Source organism: Oryzias melastigma, linkage group LG1, assembly GCF_002922805.2.
Source record: "Oryzias melastigma strain HK-1 linkage group LG1, ASM292280v2, whole genome shotgun sequence".
Lineage (NCBI taxonomy): Eukaryota > Metazoa > Chordata > Actinopteri > Beloniformes > Adrianichthyidae > Oryzias > Oryzias melastigma.
The window spans coordinates 1,887,906-1,900,315 of NC_050512.1; the positions used below are offsets into that span (position 1 = coordinate 1,887,906).

Consider the following 12,410-nt stretch of genomic DNA (forward strand, 5'->3'; position numbering starts at 1 on the left):
GCTTCATGTGCTAAATCAATTTATATTTTTCATGAATCGATTATTGATCTGCTAAGCTTAAATCTATTTCATTAAATCAGCCCTAATGAAAAAGGCACTACATCAAGAAAGAAGTATACAAAGTTCCTGCCACAAAGTACACCAACAGAATTCTTCATAATTTATTTATTAGTAGTAAACAAAAGGAAAGAATTCCTATTTGAAGTGGATGACTTTAATCATTCTCAATATTGGTTTCCATCTACCATAAATGTCAGTTTGGGTGTATCCCAAGAGGGACATTTTTTGTACTTTTGAGCCCTCTCTAATCAGAATCGTCCATCTTTAAGACAGCCCTCCGCTTCAATCACCACCGATCCATCCGCCACTCAGGCGTAATCTAATTTAATCCGAATATCAACATTAAAACACATATCTGCCCCCTCCTTCTTACCTCGCTGCCTGCCTTTGTTTCTCTTCCCTACAGATGGTGAGAGCGTGGTTAGCGGCTGCCCCTCCCCCAGCATTTGAACGAGCCAATGAGCAAGCACGTCAGCAAAATAACCCCCCTCCAAACACACACCATTCCTAGTCCCATCCCCCAGAGCCCTCTCTACACCCATCCCCCCTTTCCTGCCACCCCCTAACCCACTTACTTATCCTGCCTCCACCCTCCTCACACACCCACGAGACTTCCCCACCCTCTTCACTTTCTCACCCCAGTTTCTGATCTCTGCTGGCTGTGTTTCCTGCTGACCCTCTTCTCCATCACACCTACTCATTGTGCTCTGCTTCTCCCATCTCCCTCCACCTCTCCATGCCTCTCTGCGGCCTTATCTTGTGAATATCGGCAGCACACTGGGTGAAAAATTGATCCTCCCCGCCTGTCTGTGGACACTGCCACAGAGCATTAGCCTGCATGTGATCAGTGTGTGTGTGCATGTGGGAGAGAGGAAGGAGGGTGGGAGGAATATTTGCATATCATCAAAGTAAGGAAAGGGAGTGTAATGAGCAGACTGTGTGTGTGTGTTGCACAAGTAGAAGTTTATGGCCTCAGACTGGATGAAAACATGAGAAAGCAGGACTATCGGTGTGTGCATGTGTGTGCACATGCATGTGTGTGTGTGCACCCAAGAAAGCATCACACATTTTCCTTCACATCCTTGACAACCAAGTAGTTACACACACAAAGGCCATCAGCACCACCCCCTGCCGTTTTCATTACCTTTGACACAATAAAACAAAATACATGGTGCCTCACAACTTATTCCTGAAGATATCATCAAATCGTAGTGTGTTTTTATAAGAAGGATACAAATAAAATAGTTTTTTTTAATTAAACGGTTTGCAATTGGTTTGTACTTTAAAGTAGTTTGGTATAACTTTAGAAAACACGGTATACTTGTTTTTTAAGCGAACTCCAGAGGAAACAGCTGCAGCGTGAAGGCTCGGCATTTAGAAACAAATAATTTAAAGCCTATCCACAGCTTCTGATTTAACAGGCATGACTAATCGAATATCTATTCGAAATCGATCAGTCTCTCTTAACCTCATGCATTAAGAAGTCAAATAAAATATGAAAAAGAAAGGAGTCTTGTTTTAGTACATTATGAACTTATTTTTTAAGAGTAAAAGTCGTTAAAAATATGAGTTGAGCTCGTTGTGTTCTCTGGGATCCATTGGTCTGGTCTGGTGAAACCCGACAGGAGCGTTGACGGTCTGTCACATTTCACGCTGACACCAGGCTGGGCTCACACTCACGGCTCACAATAATATCGATAGATAGGACTACATGCGAGGTAGCGCTTCGGAGGTGAGTTGTTCGGGCTCTAAATTACCACCCGTGCGAGGAACATGTTCGTCTTTTTCCGTTCTAGACTCATAGGCGGGGTCATTCTTGTAGATCGGGTTAATTTTAGCCGCGGTTCATTCTTTGTAATTTTAGATTGACCACTTTTTATCTCCTCTCTGCTCTACGGCGTTAGCCTCAACATCGGAGAAGTCAGTCAGAAGCCAATAGAACTTTCCTGAAATCAGTTTTTATTCCGGAAAGTTGGCTTTTTGGGGGTGAAATGAGAATTGAATTCGGTTCGAGGCGTGGGTGGTTAGCCACGGGATTTTTCTCTTTTGGTGGCTGGAGGAGGAGGGGTTGCCAAGCTAGCGAGCGACGTTACGCAGACTGGCTAAACTCGTTCCAATAGCGCGGAAAGTCGCCAAAGTTCTTTGAAACTCCAGTCGTGGCTCGGATGGATTGTGTCAGAACGAAATGGGGCAACCAGATAGTTGAGGTTTGATGAGGAAAGGCGTGGGAGCCGCCTTTAGCTGGAGTTAGCTTGTGTCGGGTTAGCGAGTCCCGGCGTTCGGGGAGTAAACGGAGTTTTTATCCTAATTATTCTCATATCTGCTCAACAATGAGAGGAAAATAAAGAACCAAACACAGAGGCGGTTAAGCGTTAACTACTGGTCTGGTTCAGTTGTCGGTAAACGGGTGGAAATCCCTCTTTGTTGGGTCGAAACGACCACCGAGTGAAAGAGTGAAGTTAGTTGTCACGCGCGCAGGTTTTCCTGGTCAGAGTCGGGGGGGTCCGGGGGGAACTCGGACCTTCTGTAACTTTGTGTTTTGTGTCAGGCTCCAAAAGCTGCTGCTGTGAGAGGAAACCGGAGGAGAAACGCAGGGAACGAAGAAACGGAGGAAATCCCCCGAAAGGAAATGCCAATCGCAGCCGCTGGCCAGCCCACGACTCAGGAGCCCAGAGTTTGCCCCCTGCTGCCCTCCACCCCGGAGCCGGTCCCCAAAGGCTCCGATCTGTTCGACGAAGCGGGGGCAGCGGCGTCGGCGGAGCTCACGGAGGGGGGCTTCAGTTTCAGCCAGAGCCTGGCGAGGGGCTTCATCCAGCCCCGAGCGAGCAGCGGCTCCCCGCCTCAGTCCCCGGCCGCGTCCTCCTCCCTGCTCTTTCACCCGCTGCATCATCAGATGGCCATGCAGCCGCCACGGACCCGCTCACGGTCTCGCTCTGGATATTACCAGCAGTATGGTGTCGGGAATAGCAATGCGATGGGATCCAATCAGCAGCAGCAGCAGCAGCTCGGAGCTCACAGCACACTCGCGGAGAGCCAGCTGCGGACGCCGGGAAGCAACGCCTCTCCCGGCGTCCAGAGGCTCTCCGCGGTCCCCGGAGCGCACCGCATCCAAGTGGCAGGTAAATATGCCCTCTGTGGCAAAGAAAAGTGCTTAAGGAGAAGAGGGGAGAGAAGGAAGGGATGATGGAGGGAACTGGATGTGTGGATTTAAAGGTCTGTCCTCTGTAGTGTGAACGTGCTTACCACAAACACATCTTTGTAGATCAGGGGTGTCAAACCCAATCACACAAGGAGCCGAAATCCAAAAACACACCTTAGGTCTCGGGCCGAACAGGATAAACATTTATTGAACACTCTAAAACTACATTTTTAAACTTTAAAACTGTAACTTTTTAACATAATTATGAACTATATATATAGCATTACCTGTGATAATGCTATTGTGAATGCTGTAATTTGGCTGCTGAAGATGCTAGTGCTGATAGCTGAAATTGATAGCTGAAAACCCTGAAGCTGAAAAAAAATTTTTGGTTAGCCTAAACAGCTAGCATAGATAAACTTCAAAATATGATAAAAAAGCCTAAGGTTGTGTCAGAGTCCCCCCCCCCCCAACTACTATTAAAAACTAGATAGTGCTGTTAATTTTAAAGGTAATTTGTGTAATCAATATAAATAAAGTTTAGCATGAAATACAACAGGGGTTTATACTCAATAAATCCCTGTTGTGACAGTAAAATCTGCCCAACACAAGAAGCTCTCACCCCATATCTGTTGGCTCGGCTGTTGGACAGGACAAGTTAAAAAAAGAGAAAAAAAATAAAAAAAAAAATTAAAAGGTAATTTGGATAAAATGCTCACTACTCTTGTTTTTCTAAACACCGGATATGACGTCACCGATTTCACAAAGTGAAAATCAAATAAATACCAGCATTACATGACGTTTATTTATGACTCTACTGTGTTCCGATGGTAAAAATGTGGATAGTTTATTCAAAATGTACATTTAAACACGTTTTTTTGTATGAAATTGTTCGAATGCAATGCATTGTGGTCTATATTTGGTAATTTAGTGAGCATCGACACATTCTAGTTTTTCGCAAAGACTTCTGGGAAATTTCAGGTGCCCTCGGTTTTGAAATTAGTAGATTCGGACAGCAGTAGAAAATGGCGAACGCACTATGTAGTGCATTATGTAGTGATTGGGGGGGGGATTTGGAAAAATCTAAATTAGCCAAAACAGCTAGCATGTTGCTGAAATGTTAGCCCAACTCCTCGGTATATGGTATTACCATGACTAATTAAGAACTTTGTAAGCATCCACTAAAGTGGCATTACCAAACGGCTGGGTAAAGAATTTCAACATTAAATGTTTGGATTAATCATTTTTATTTTAAAATAATTCATTAAAATACGTTGAAAAAGTAAACGCCATCAACATAACAAATATTTAACAGCAATTTTCTGGGACTGTCCAAGCCATATTTAACAACAATACCATTTAATTAAATTAAACAATGGACCTAACTTAAATAGCAGCATGATGGATGTTAAGCGCAAAAAAGGTCTGCAAACTGTGAACGGGAAATGTTTTTCAAACAGCAGTAAATAACGTACAATAACTGAACGTATAATCAGTAAAAAATCATGTCTTTAATAAGTCGGTAATCACGGTATTGAAAATGATACCGTGTCTATTTTTAGACACAGTGTATGGTACTACCTTAATACTGCCTATTTTATGTTCCAAGAACGATATATGTCACGATATACCAGAACAAAGTATATTTTCAGTTATTCTTTGAAAAGAAATTGACAAAAATGTCCTTACTTACTTTTCCCTGACTGTATTTTTCAAGTAACATGTAACTGAATAGTTACAAATGAAAAAATATATTTTCAAAGTGCACAACAGTTTCAAGTTTCTTAGCAAGAACACACATTTTTGCACAAAGGTTCAGGAATATAAATAAACAAATAAAAACAATAGAAGAGAATGGCACGATAGATATATAACATCGCCCACACAATGTTGGGGCTGCCACTATTAGTCGACTAATTCACGAATAATCGACTACTAAAATAGTCTACACTAATTTAATAGTCGATTAGTCGTTACTTTATATTATATGGAGTCAGAGTGTAGTAAAGTTGAACAAAGTTGTGAGCGTTCAGCACCAAAAAATGTAATTTTTCAAATTTGAGTCAGTGAGACCAAAACTTTCTCGTTGGTGAAAACAGTTCCTTGTTTCAGATGACCTCATTAGAGAGATCAGGAATATACTTTCCATCAAACTCATTCTGACAGGTGACCTTTCACCCTATATACCCTTTATATAAAAATGATATTGTATTGTTACATCATCTTGAGGGGCAGGGCACCTGTCAAAACAAGTTTGATGGAAAGTATATCCCTTATCTCTCTCATTTGATTTCATCTTGTTTTAATCACAGAAACTAATTAAGGACAGAGGCTGCACGATTCATTTAAAGTTTGAAAAACTATCATCTTTATTGTCTTGATTTTTAGTTAGTTTAAAGCTAATGATGGTTGAGATGTGTACATTACATCCAATTTGCGTATGACCCAATTAGTCGATTATTTGGAAAAAATAATCAGTGATTAGTTGACCAATAAAAGAATCGTTGTGGCAGCCCTACACGATATGTATCGCGATATCGCCCAGCAGTACTCACTAGTGCTCAGTTAAGGTATCCATCTTCATGATCCTTTCAAAAATACATCAGATAACCAGTGAAAATCAGTCATGAGGCAGTACTTGGAGATGGCCCGAGAGAGGAGCAGATAAGTCTCAACTGAACAGTTCTATGTGTTTTCTGAACGTGCAGAAATGTATGAAACAGTTTTAGTCTAGATGGTCCTAAGTGGATATTTTTCAAGCTGAAACGAGTTCTATTGAAACGACGGTTGACAGGGTGTTGTGTATTAGATCACTAGCAAACGTGCGCTTTCAAACAGGTGGCTTCTTCTGTAGGAACAGATATTTTGCTTTGCAAAGCTGAACTTTGAGAGTGCTTATGGAAAAGAGCTGGATGAGGAATACAAGGGAGGGCACTCTTACACAGCAAACGAAATGCAGCCAAGCATATAACATACAAACAGTGGAGCTAGAGTTTCACCTTCGTCTGTGGGAAGGTTTTTCTTTTTCCCTCCAAAGCTTAGCAACACACCCGAAAAGCATCAAAAAGGACCTTATTAGATGTTTCTTTTTTGTGGATTCTGGAAATTAAAGTCTATATAAAAGTTTTTGTTATCTGAGTAATACTTTACCTTGATAAAATTAACTATTGACGAAGCCTTTGCATGTTGGTATCACTTTTCCTCACAAAACTCGTACTCGTGTTTTTCATGTAATTGCTTCCTAGCTGCGTAAGAATATGTTGGTCCAAATGAACCCCAGAAGTCTCTGCACATGCACACGGCTCCTGTGCAAAAGCTCTTCGATACTGTGGTGTGTGCACAGGGCCAGACCTAATGCCGACTGGAAATACCTGTCCTGCATAGTGAGAGAAACAGCTGAGGTCATGTAAACAAAAGCTGCCTCCCCTTTGGAGTTGAAACCTGTTCATACTGGGGGTGCAGGTAGCCACTTATTGGGAAATCATCTTTATCAGTTTTAATTATCAAGCCAAACATAGAAAATTAACAAAAAAAACGAGTCAGTTTAACAGCCGTTTGGCTGGACTGTAGTCTTCACTGACTGACAAGTTATCCTGTCAGATTAGCTTTATTTTCTGACATCTAATTCCTGTAATTTAAAGATTTTATTTTGAATTTTGATAAAGTCCAGGAGGTCCATGAAGTTTTTAGTTAGATGTGTTTGTTAAACTAAGTAAATTAATATAATATTGTTAAAATGTATGTTTATTTGTCATCAAATTGAATGCTAAAGTATTTGTTACAAGTTAATTTTTGTATTCTTACATTTTCAACCCCTTTTCACTATGTATCGCTAACTTGGAACGTACCATTTAGTCTAGATCTGCTGCAGAAATTAAGGCTCACATTGAAATAAATAAAACAATTTTATTTTTTTAGCATAACTGCAAATACATTTGGGGATGAAGGGTTTAAAGGTGCAGGTTAGCGAGCTTGTATTCTTATTCTGCTGGTTTCCGTTGGGGTCCTGTTACCTACCAGCTGGTTTTCTTGGTGTTAGCATAATTGTGAAATTTGATCCAGTTCACATACTGTAAAATGTGTTAGTAAAATTACATTGAGATTGTTAATATCACACATAGTTACATGGTTTCTCTAAAGGAGAAGCTCTAACAAAAATGTTCAGATCATTAACATTGTAAACATTGTTCTGCGTCTCCTGGAGGACGTTTCAGTTTGGCCACTAGGTGGAGATCATGTTATAGCATTACATCTTATTCCAGAAGAAGAAGAAAGTATGAGAAAAAACTGTGTTTTGACCGCAAATTGTTACTTAAAATAAGTTTGGAAAAATCATACCTGTGAGTTTATAAAGATGTTCATTTAGTCAGAAATTTATGTTTATGTCAACTGAGCGTTAGCATTAGCCATCCTATGGAAAATCCCATTAAACGTTAGCATCGAGCAAGCGGACTTCAGCTTTGTGTACTAAATCGATCTCTATTTTTATGGATCGATTATTGAACTATTAAGGTTTGATCAATTTAAATTGATAATTGATTTTATCAACCCAGCACTAGTATTTATTTTTGTTTTTTAAGGCCTACTTGGCATAATTTAGAATCCAATACAACACACTAAATATGTTAGCAAAATTGGCATGTATTAGGGATTTGTAAGCAATTTTACTACACATTTTTCAGAAATGTAGGTCAACTTCAGCTCTCTTTCATAGTTCTTTAATTACATTTCCAATATTTTAGCAAATTTTACATTTTGCAAAAAGCTTTAACATTTTCAGCAAATCCCTTCAACAATTAAAGTAAATTGCATCACCGTTTTCAGCACAAAGCTTCAGCATCTTCAGTGACTACTTTCAACAAAAAGCATTCTCACTAACATTATTGCTGGTAATGCAACTTTTCTAGTTTTTTTTTTTTGGTTCACAAGGAAGGAATAGATAAAGAATTTAATAAATTCTACCAATGTGAATCAACTGCAATGCAAATGACGACTACTCCACCTTGTAGTCTTCACACCCTCGCTCTTCTCTTTGTAGTTGGATTTCTTTTAGGCTCTCGTTTCTCCTCGTTTGTTTACTGCTTTATACCCAATCTGTTTTGTGTTCTGTTCACTTGACTTCTCCTACCTGTTCTCACTGTGTCTGTTGAGGTAAACAGACTCACAGTACTACTGCCAATTTAGTGTGAATGGGTAAAAATGTCCTCTGCATCACTTGATACCCCTCCCTGATTCTGACCCTCTTCTGTCACAGTCTGTCCTCTCTTCGTCATGCTCACTTCTCCCTCCCCTCCGGATAAGTCAACCTTTTCTGTACCCTTCCTGCCCATTTTCTCTGGCCTCCTCCCTCACATTTGTCTAATGGAGGGATCGTTTTAATGGATTGCCCAGAGCACAAGAGAAGCAGACACTCCAACCACTTTAAACCTGCCCCTCCACTCCCATTCTCTGCATCCCTCTTGTCTGCAACCGAAGGAGAAACTCCCTCTGCTTTTTTTTTTTTGAGTCTTTGGCTTGAGATCATGACTTTTTTCTCAAATTCTTTCTCTTTTCCAAAATTATTATTTTAGAAAAATAATAATAGGATGAACACGGGAAGTCAGTTGAAACTTGAGTGCAGGCCAGTTTGTGGAGATTTGAAGAAAGATTTGAATGAAGGAAAGAATTGAACAGATGACTGGGAAGTGGCTGTGCAGAAAAGCTTATGGTTGTAGGAGTGTGGTGTGGAAGTGCAGTGTGTGTTTCAGGAAGGTCAGGTGAAGAGGGGCTGGGGAGGGAAGGATAGGGATAATTGGACTGAAGCTTGAGTCATAACAAAGGGTGGATGAGAAGAACTTTCATGGAATAATGCTGACCGGAGGAGCGGGTTATAGGAGTGACTTTGGGGAGCGTGGAGGCGTCCCTGGTGGAGAGTGAAAAGCTTTTGCAGCCGAGCATTGTGGGGGATGAGCCGGAGCTTCACGTTCCTGCTGCTCTCTGCATGTCGGACCTGTTTGTGGGATGTCGTCAGGCTGTCGTATGTGCTACAATCTCCTGCAAAACAGGTTGATTAGGTAATAATAGGGCAGGGTTCCAATAAATCAATTGTATTTAATCTAAACGAATTTTTGTCAAGGAAATGCAAAATCAGTTTGTCAAAATTTGTCTTTTTAGATAGTTTCATGGATCTATAGACTTTTATGCAAGGATTCTTATCTTTTATTTAAAATTCCACTTCCTAAAATGTATTTTAGCAGTTTTGACATTTTTCAGAACTCAATTCAGATTGATTTTGTGTGTAAATTTGACACTGGAACTGAATCTGTTTGATTTTTAAATTAAATGATGAAGTGAATCTTAGCCTCAGGAATTTTACCTGATAAATTACAAATAGGACTAAATTTTCCCTTAAATGTCTAATATTTTACATTCTAAATTGATTTGAACTGTGAGGAACAATGACAACAATCTTTTCTGTGACCAATATGTCAAAATATCCACTTCTTAGTGTTTGTTTTTCATACATATAGTGTGTAGCATAGGGGCGTTTTTCAAAAGAATTGCGTTCTTGTTTGCTTTTCTTGATAGAAACGGTTAGTGGTTGAATTGTCACAACTTAAGGTCAACAACAAGACCCCGCTGTGACTCTGCAGCCTAAAACCTGCATGTGAGTGCTGGAACAAGGATCTGTCAAAGTGCAAAAACAGCGACACGTCAGAAAATTACTTCTGTGATTTAAACTTTATTAAACTACTAAAGATGTTCTTTTTTAAGTAATTTGCTTTTATGTTTAAGATCCTAGCTGACCAACCAAAGTGCTTTTAGTATCTGATTATTCACAACAAACTGTATTTTTCGTTTTCGCCTAAAGTAATCATTCACTGATGCCCTCAATTCAATTCTATTTTGTTTACACGGTTTAGACATTTAGACACATTTGGACATTTAGACACATAATAATGAGATTGTTAATATAATAAAGTGTTACATGGATTCTCAAACGGAGAAGCTCCAACAATTGTTCTGCATCTCCTGGAAGGCGTTTCAGTTTGGCCACTAGGTGTCGGCCGCACTATAAAATTACACCTTACTCCAGAAGAAGAAGGAAGAAAGAGCAAAAAACTTTGCTTTAGATCAGCGGTCCCCAACCTTTTTGCAACTGTGAACTAAGGGTGTTTGAACCACGGATAATCCGCTCGACGTGTCCGCGCCTTGCCTACTACTTGTGTTTCCCAAGCATCTTTGGCCTTACAATTTCATGAGTCTCCTGCATACCCTGTACAGGATTTCTCGTTTTTCACTTGCAGCCCATATACATCCGTAAGGGCAGTTGTGACTAAGGCATAAACCACTGATTTTACACATGCTGTGTGGTTATAACTTAGGTTGTAACCCATCAAAAGAAGGCCTTCCCTTTAATAAAAATAAAAGCAAAAATAAGCAATAACTGCATCTGCAGCTGCACTACTGTCCAGAAAGAAAGGGTTAAAACTGTTGTCTAACTTTATTGTGTTTGATGCTTGTGAATTAAAATAAAAAAGTGAGAAAAAAGAGTCTTTAAATTAGAAATATAAAAGAGTCTGAGAAACTCCACCAATCAACAGATCTCAATTGGTCGTGTTTCCACCAGGTAAATGCTAAGTTACAAACCACTGTGGAAAGTTGATTCAGTGTTGTCTGCATTTACTTCAATACAAGTCTGAGTGAAGTTTTTTTAAACTCGTTACCATCTTTGACATTTACCTCTGGTGTCACGCATCGACTTCCCCCAGTTTTTCTGAGGTGCTGACTCAAATGTTATGTTCCCACACACGCGTCTCTCTCTCTGCTCACTCGAAAAGCAAAAGTACGCTAAAGTCTTTGCACACACAAAGTCGGTGAAACACAGAAAAAGACATCTAAAAAAAATAAATCCTATCAAGTATTCTGATTGTCAGTTACCAAAAAATATAGGTCTTTCCAGGAATATTTTCCAGTCCAATGTAGAAGCAAGTTCTCCGCGAATCTCCGTTTTGTTTCAAGTCCTCAATCTGAGCATGCTCAGATTACATCGTCTTAATACAAGAAGGTTAGTGTGGAAATGCACCATCTGATCGACCCTGCTGCTAACTCAGAGGCACAAAAACAAAGAAACCCAGTGAAACTCCGGGAAAGGGTTACGTTTAGAGGGAAAGAAAGGATCATGGAAACACAGCAGGACAAGATGAAGACTTCTGTTGATTATGGGATGTTGTCTACCTAATGATATCTAAGGTTGTGTCCATATTTATTAGTTCTTCTTTTCTTATTAAAGAAATCTTTCCTTTTCCAGCTTCAAAAGGTAAATGAGTGGAAACTGAAACTGGGAAATGACATGAAGAGAGGGGTTCTATAATTTATTTGTAGATAACTTCTGGATTATATTTATGCTCTAAATTAAATCCAAGGGGATGTAAAGCAATTTTTTTTTTTTAGAAAGAAAATGACGTGTGACAGCTGCTCTCAATTCTGTCAGATGAAAACCCCAAACCGTGTTTCCGTTCACCTCGTGTGTTTGTCCACCTGCCGTAGACCTGCTGTCCATCCAGACGAGTCTGTCCGAGTAGAACGCCTCTGACTTTAATGCCCCGTTTATGTTGTCCTCCGGTTTGTTTTGCAGCAGATTTGCGATGAGCTTGTGTAGAAAAAGCGTGGCATTCCCCTGCGGTGATCACAAAAATTGCATTTCAGTTTGTCATATTCTTAAGATTCGCGTTAGACACTCTCAAGGAGACCTCCAGACATCTATTGTAAATGATTATTGACTGAGGATTGAAGCCATTGAAGTTGCTGTCCAAAATCCTTATCAGACAGGGAGTTGATAGTCCATCATCAGGTCTGTGTCTAACTCATTTCTATCAGATCAGGTGATTGGATTTATAGGACGTTAAATTTCCGAAAAGTCTCCCACGAGGTTATACCAAAATCCACACACAAAAGGAATGTTCCAGGGGCGCAGGACGGTCTCCACGCCTGCTCCTCTACTCCTCCGCGCTGGTGAAACTTCTTCTCCACTTTGGTGGAACTTCTTCTCCACTTTGGTGGAACTTCTTCTCCACTCTGGTGAAGCTTCTTCTCCACTCTGGTGAAGCTTCTTCTCCACTCTGGTGAAACTTCTTCTCCACTCTGGTGAAACTTCTTCTCCACTCTGGTGAAGCTTCTTCTCCACTCTGGTGAAACTTCTTCTCCACTCTGGTGAAACTTCTTCTCCGCT

At 40.2% G+C, this 12,410-nt stretch overlaps 1 protein-coding gene across 2 annotated transcripts in view; it reads left to right on the forward strand.

Moving 5' to 3' along the window:
* The first annotated feature begins 1,640 nt into the window (after nt 1–1,640).
* The window catches only part of rnf38 (ring finger protein 38), a 27,608-nt gene continuing 16,838 nt past the window's right edge, over nt 1,641–12,410 (forward strand). The window contains exons 1-2 of one of the 2 annotated variants that reach the window (XM_024259677.2): nt 1,641–1,792; nt 2,609–3,179. In XM_024259677.2, the coding sequence (XP_024115445.1) occupies nt 1,772–1,792; nt 2,609–3,179 (592 nt within the window). In that variant the 5' untranslated portion in view covers nt 1,641–1,771. Of the gene's footprint in view, nt 1,793–2,063; nt 2,519–2,608; nt 3,180–12,410 lie in introns of those variants that run through there. The other variant, XM_024259678.2, reaches the window with a different exon arrangement.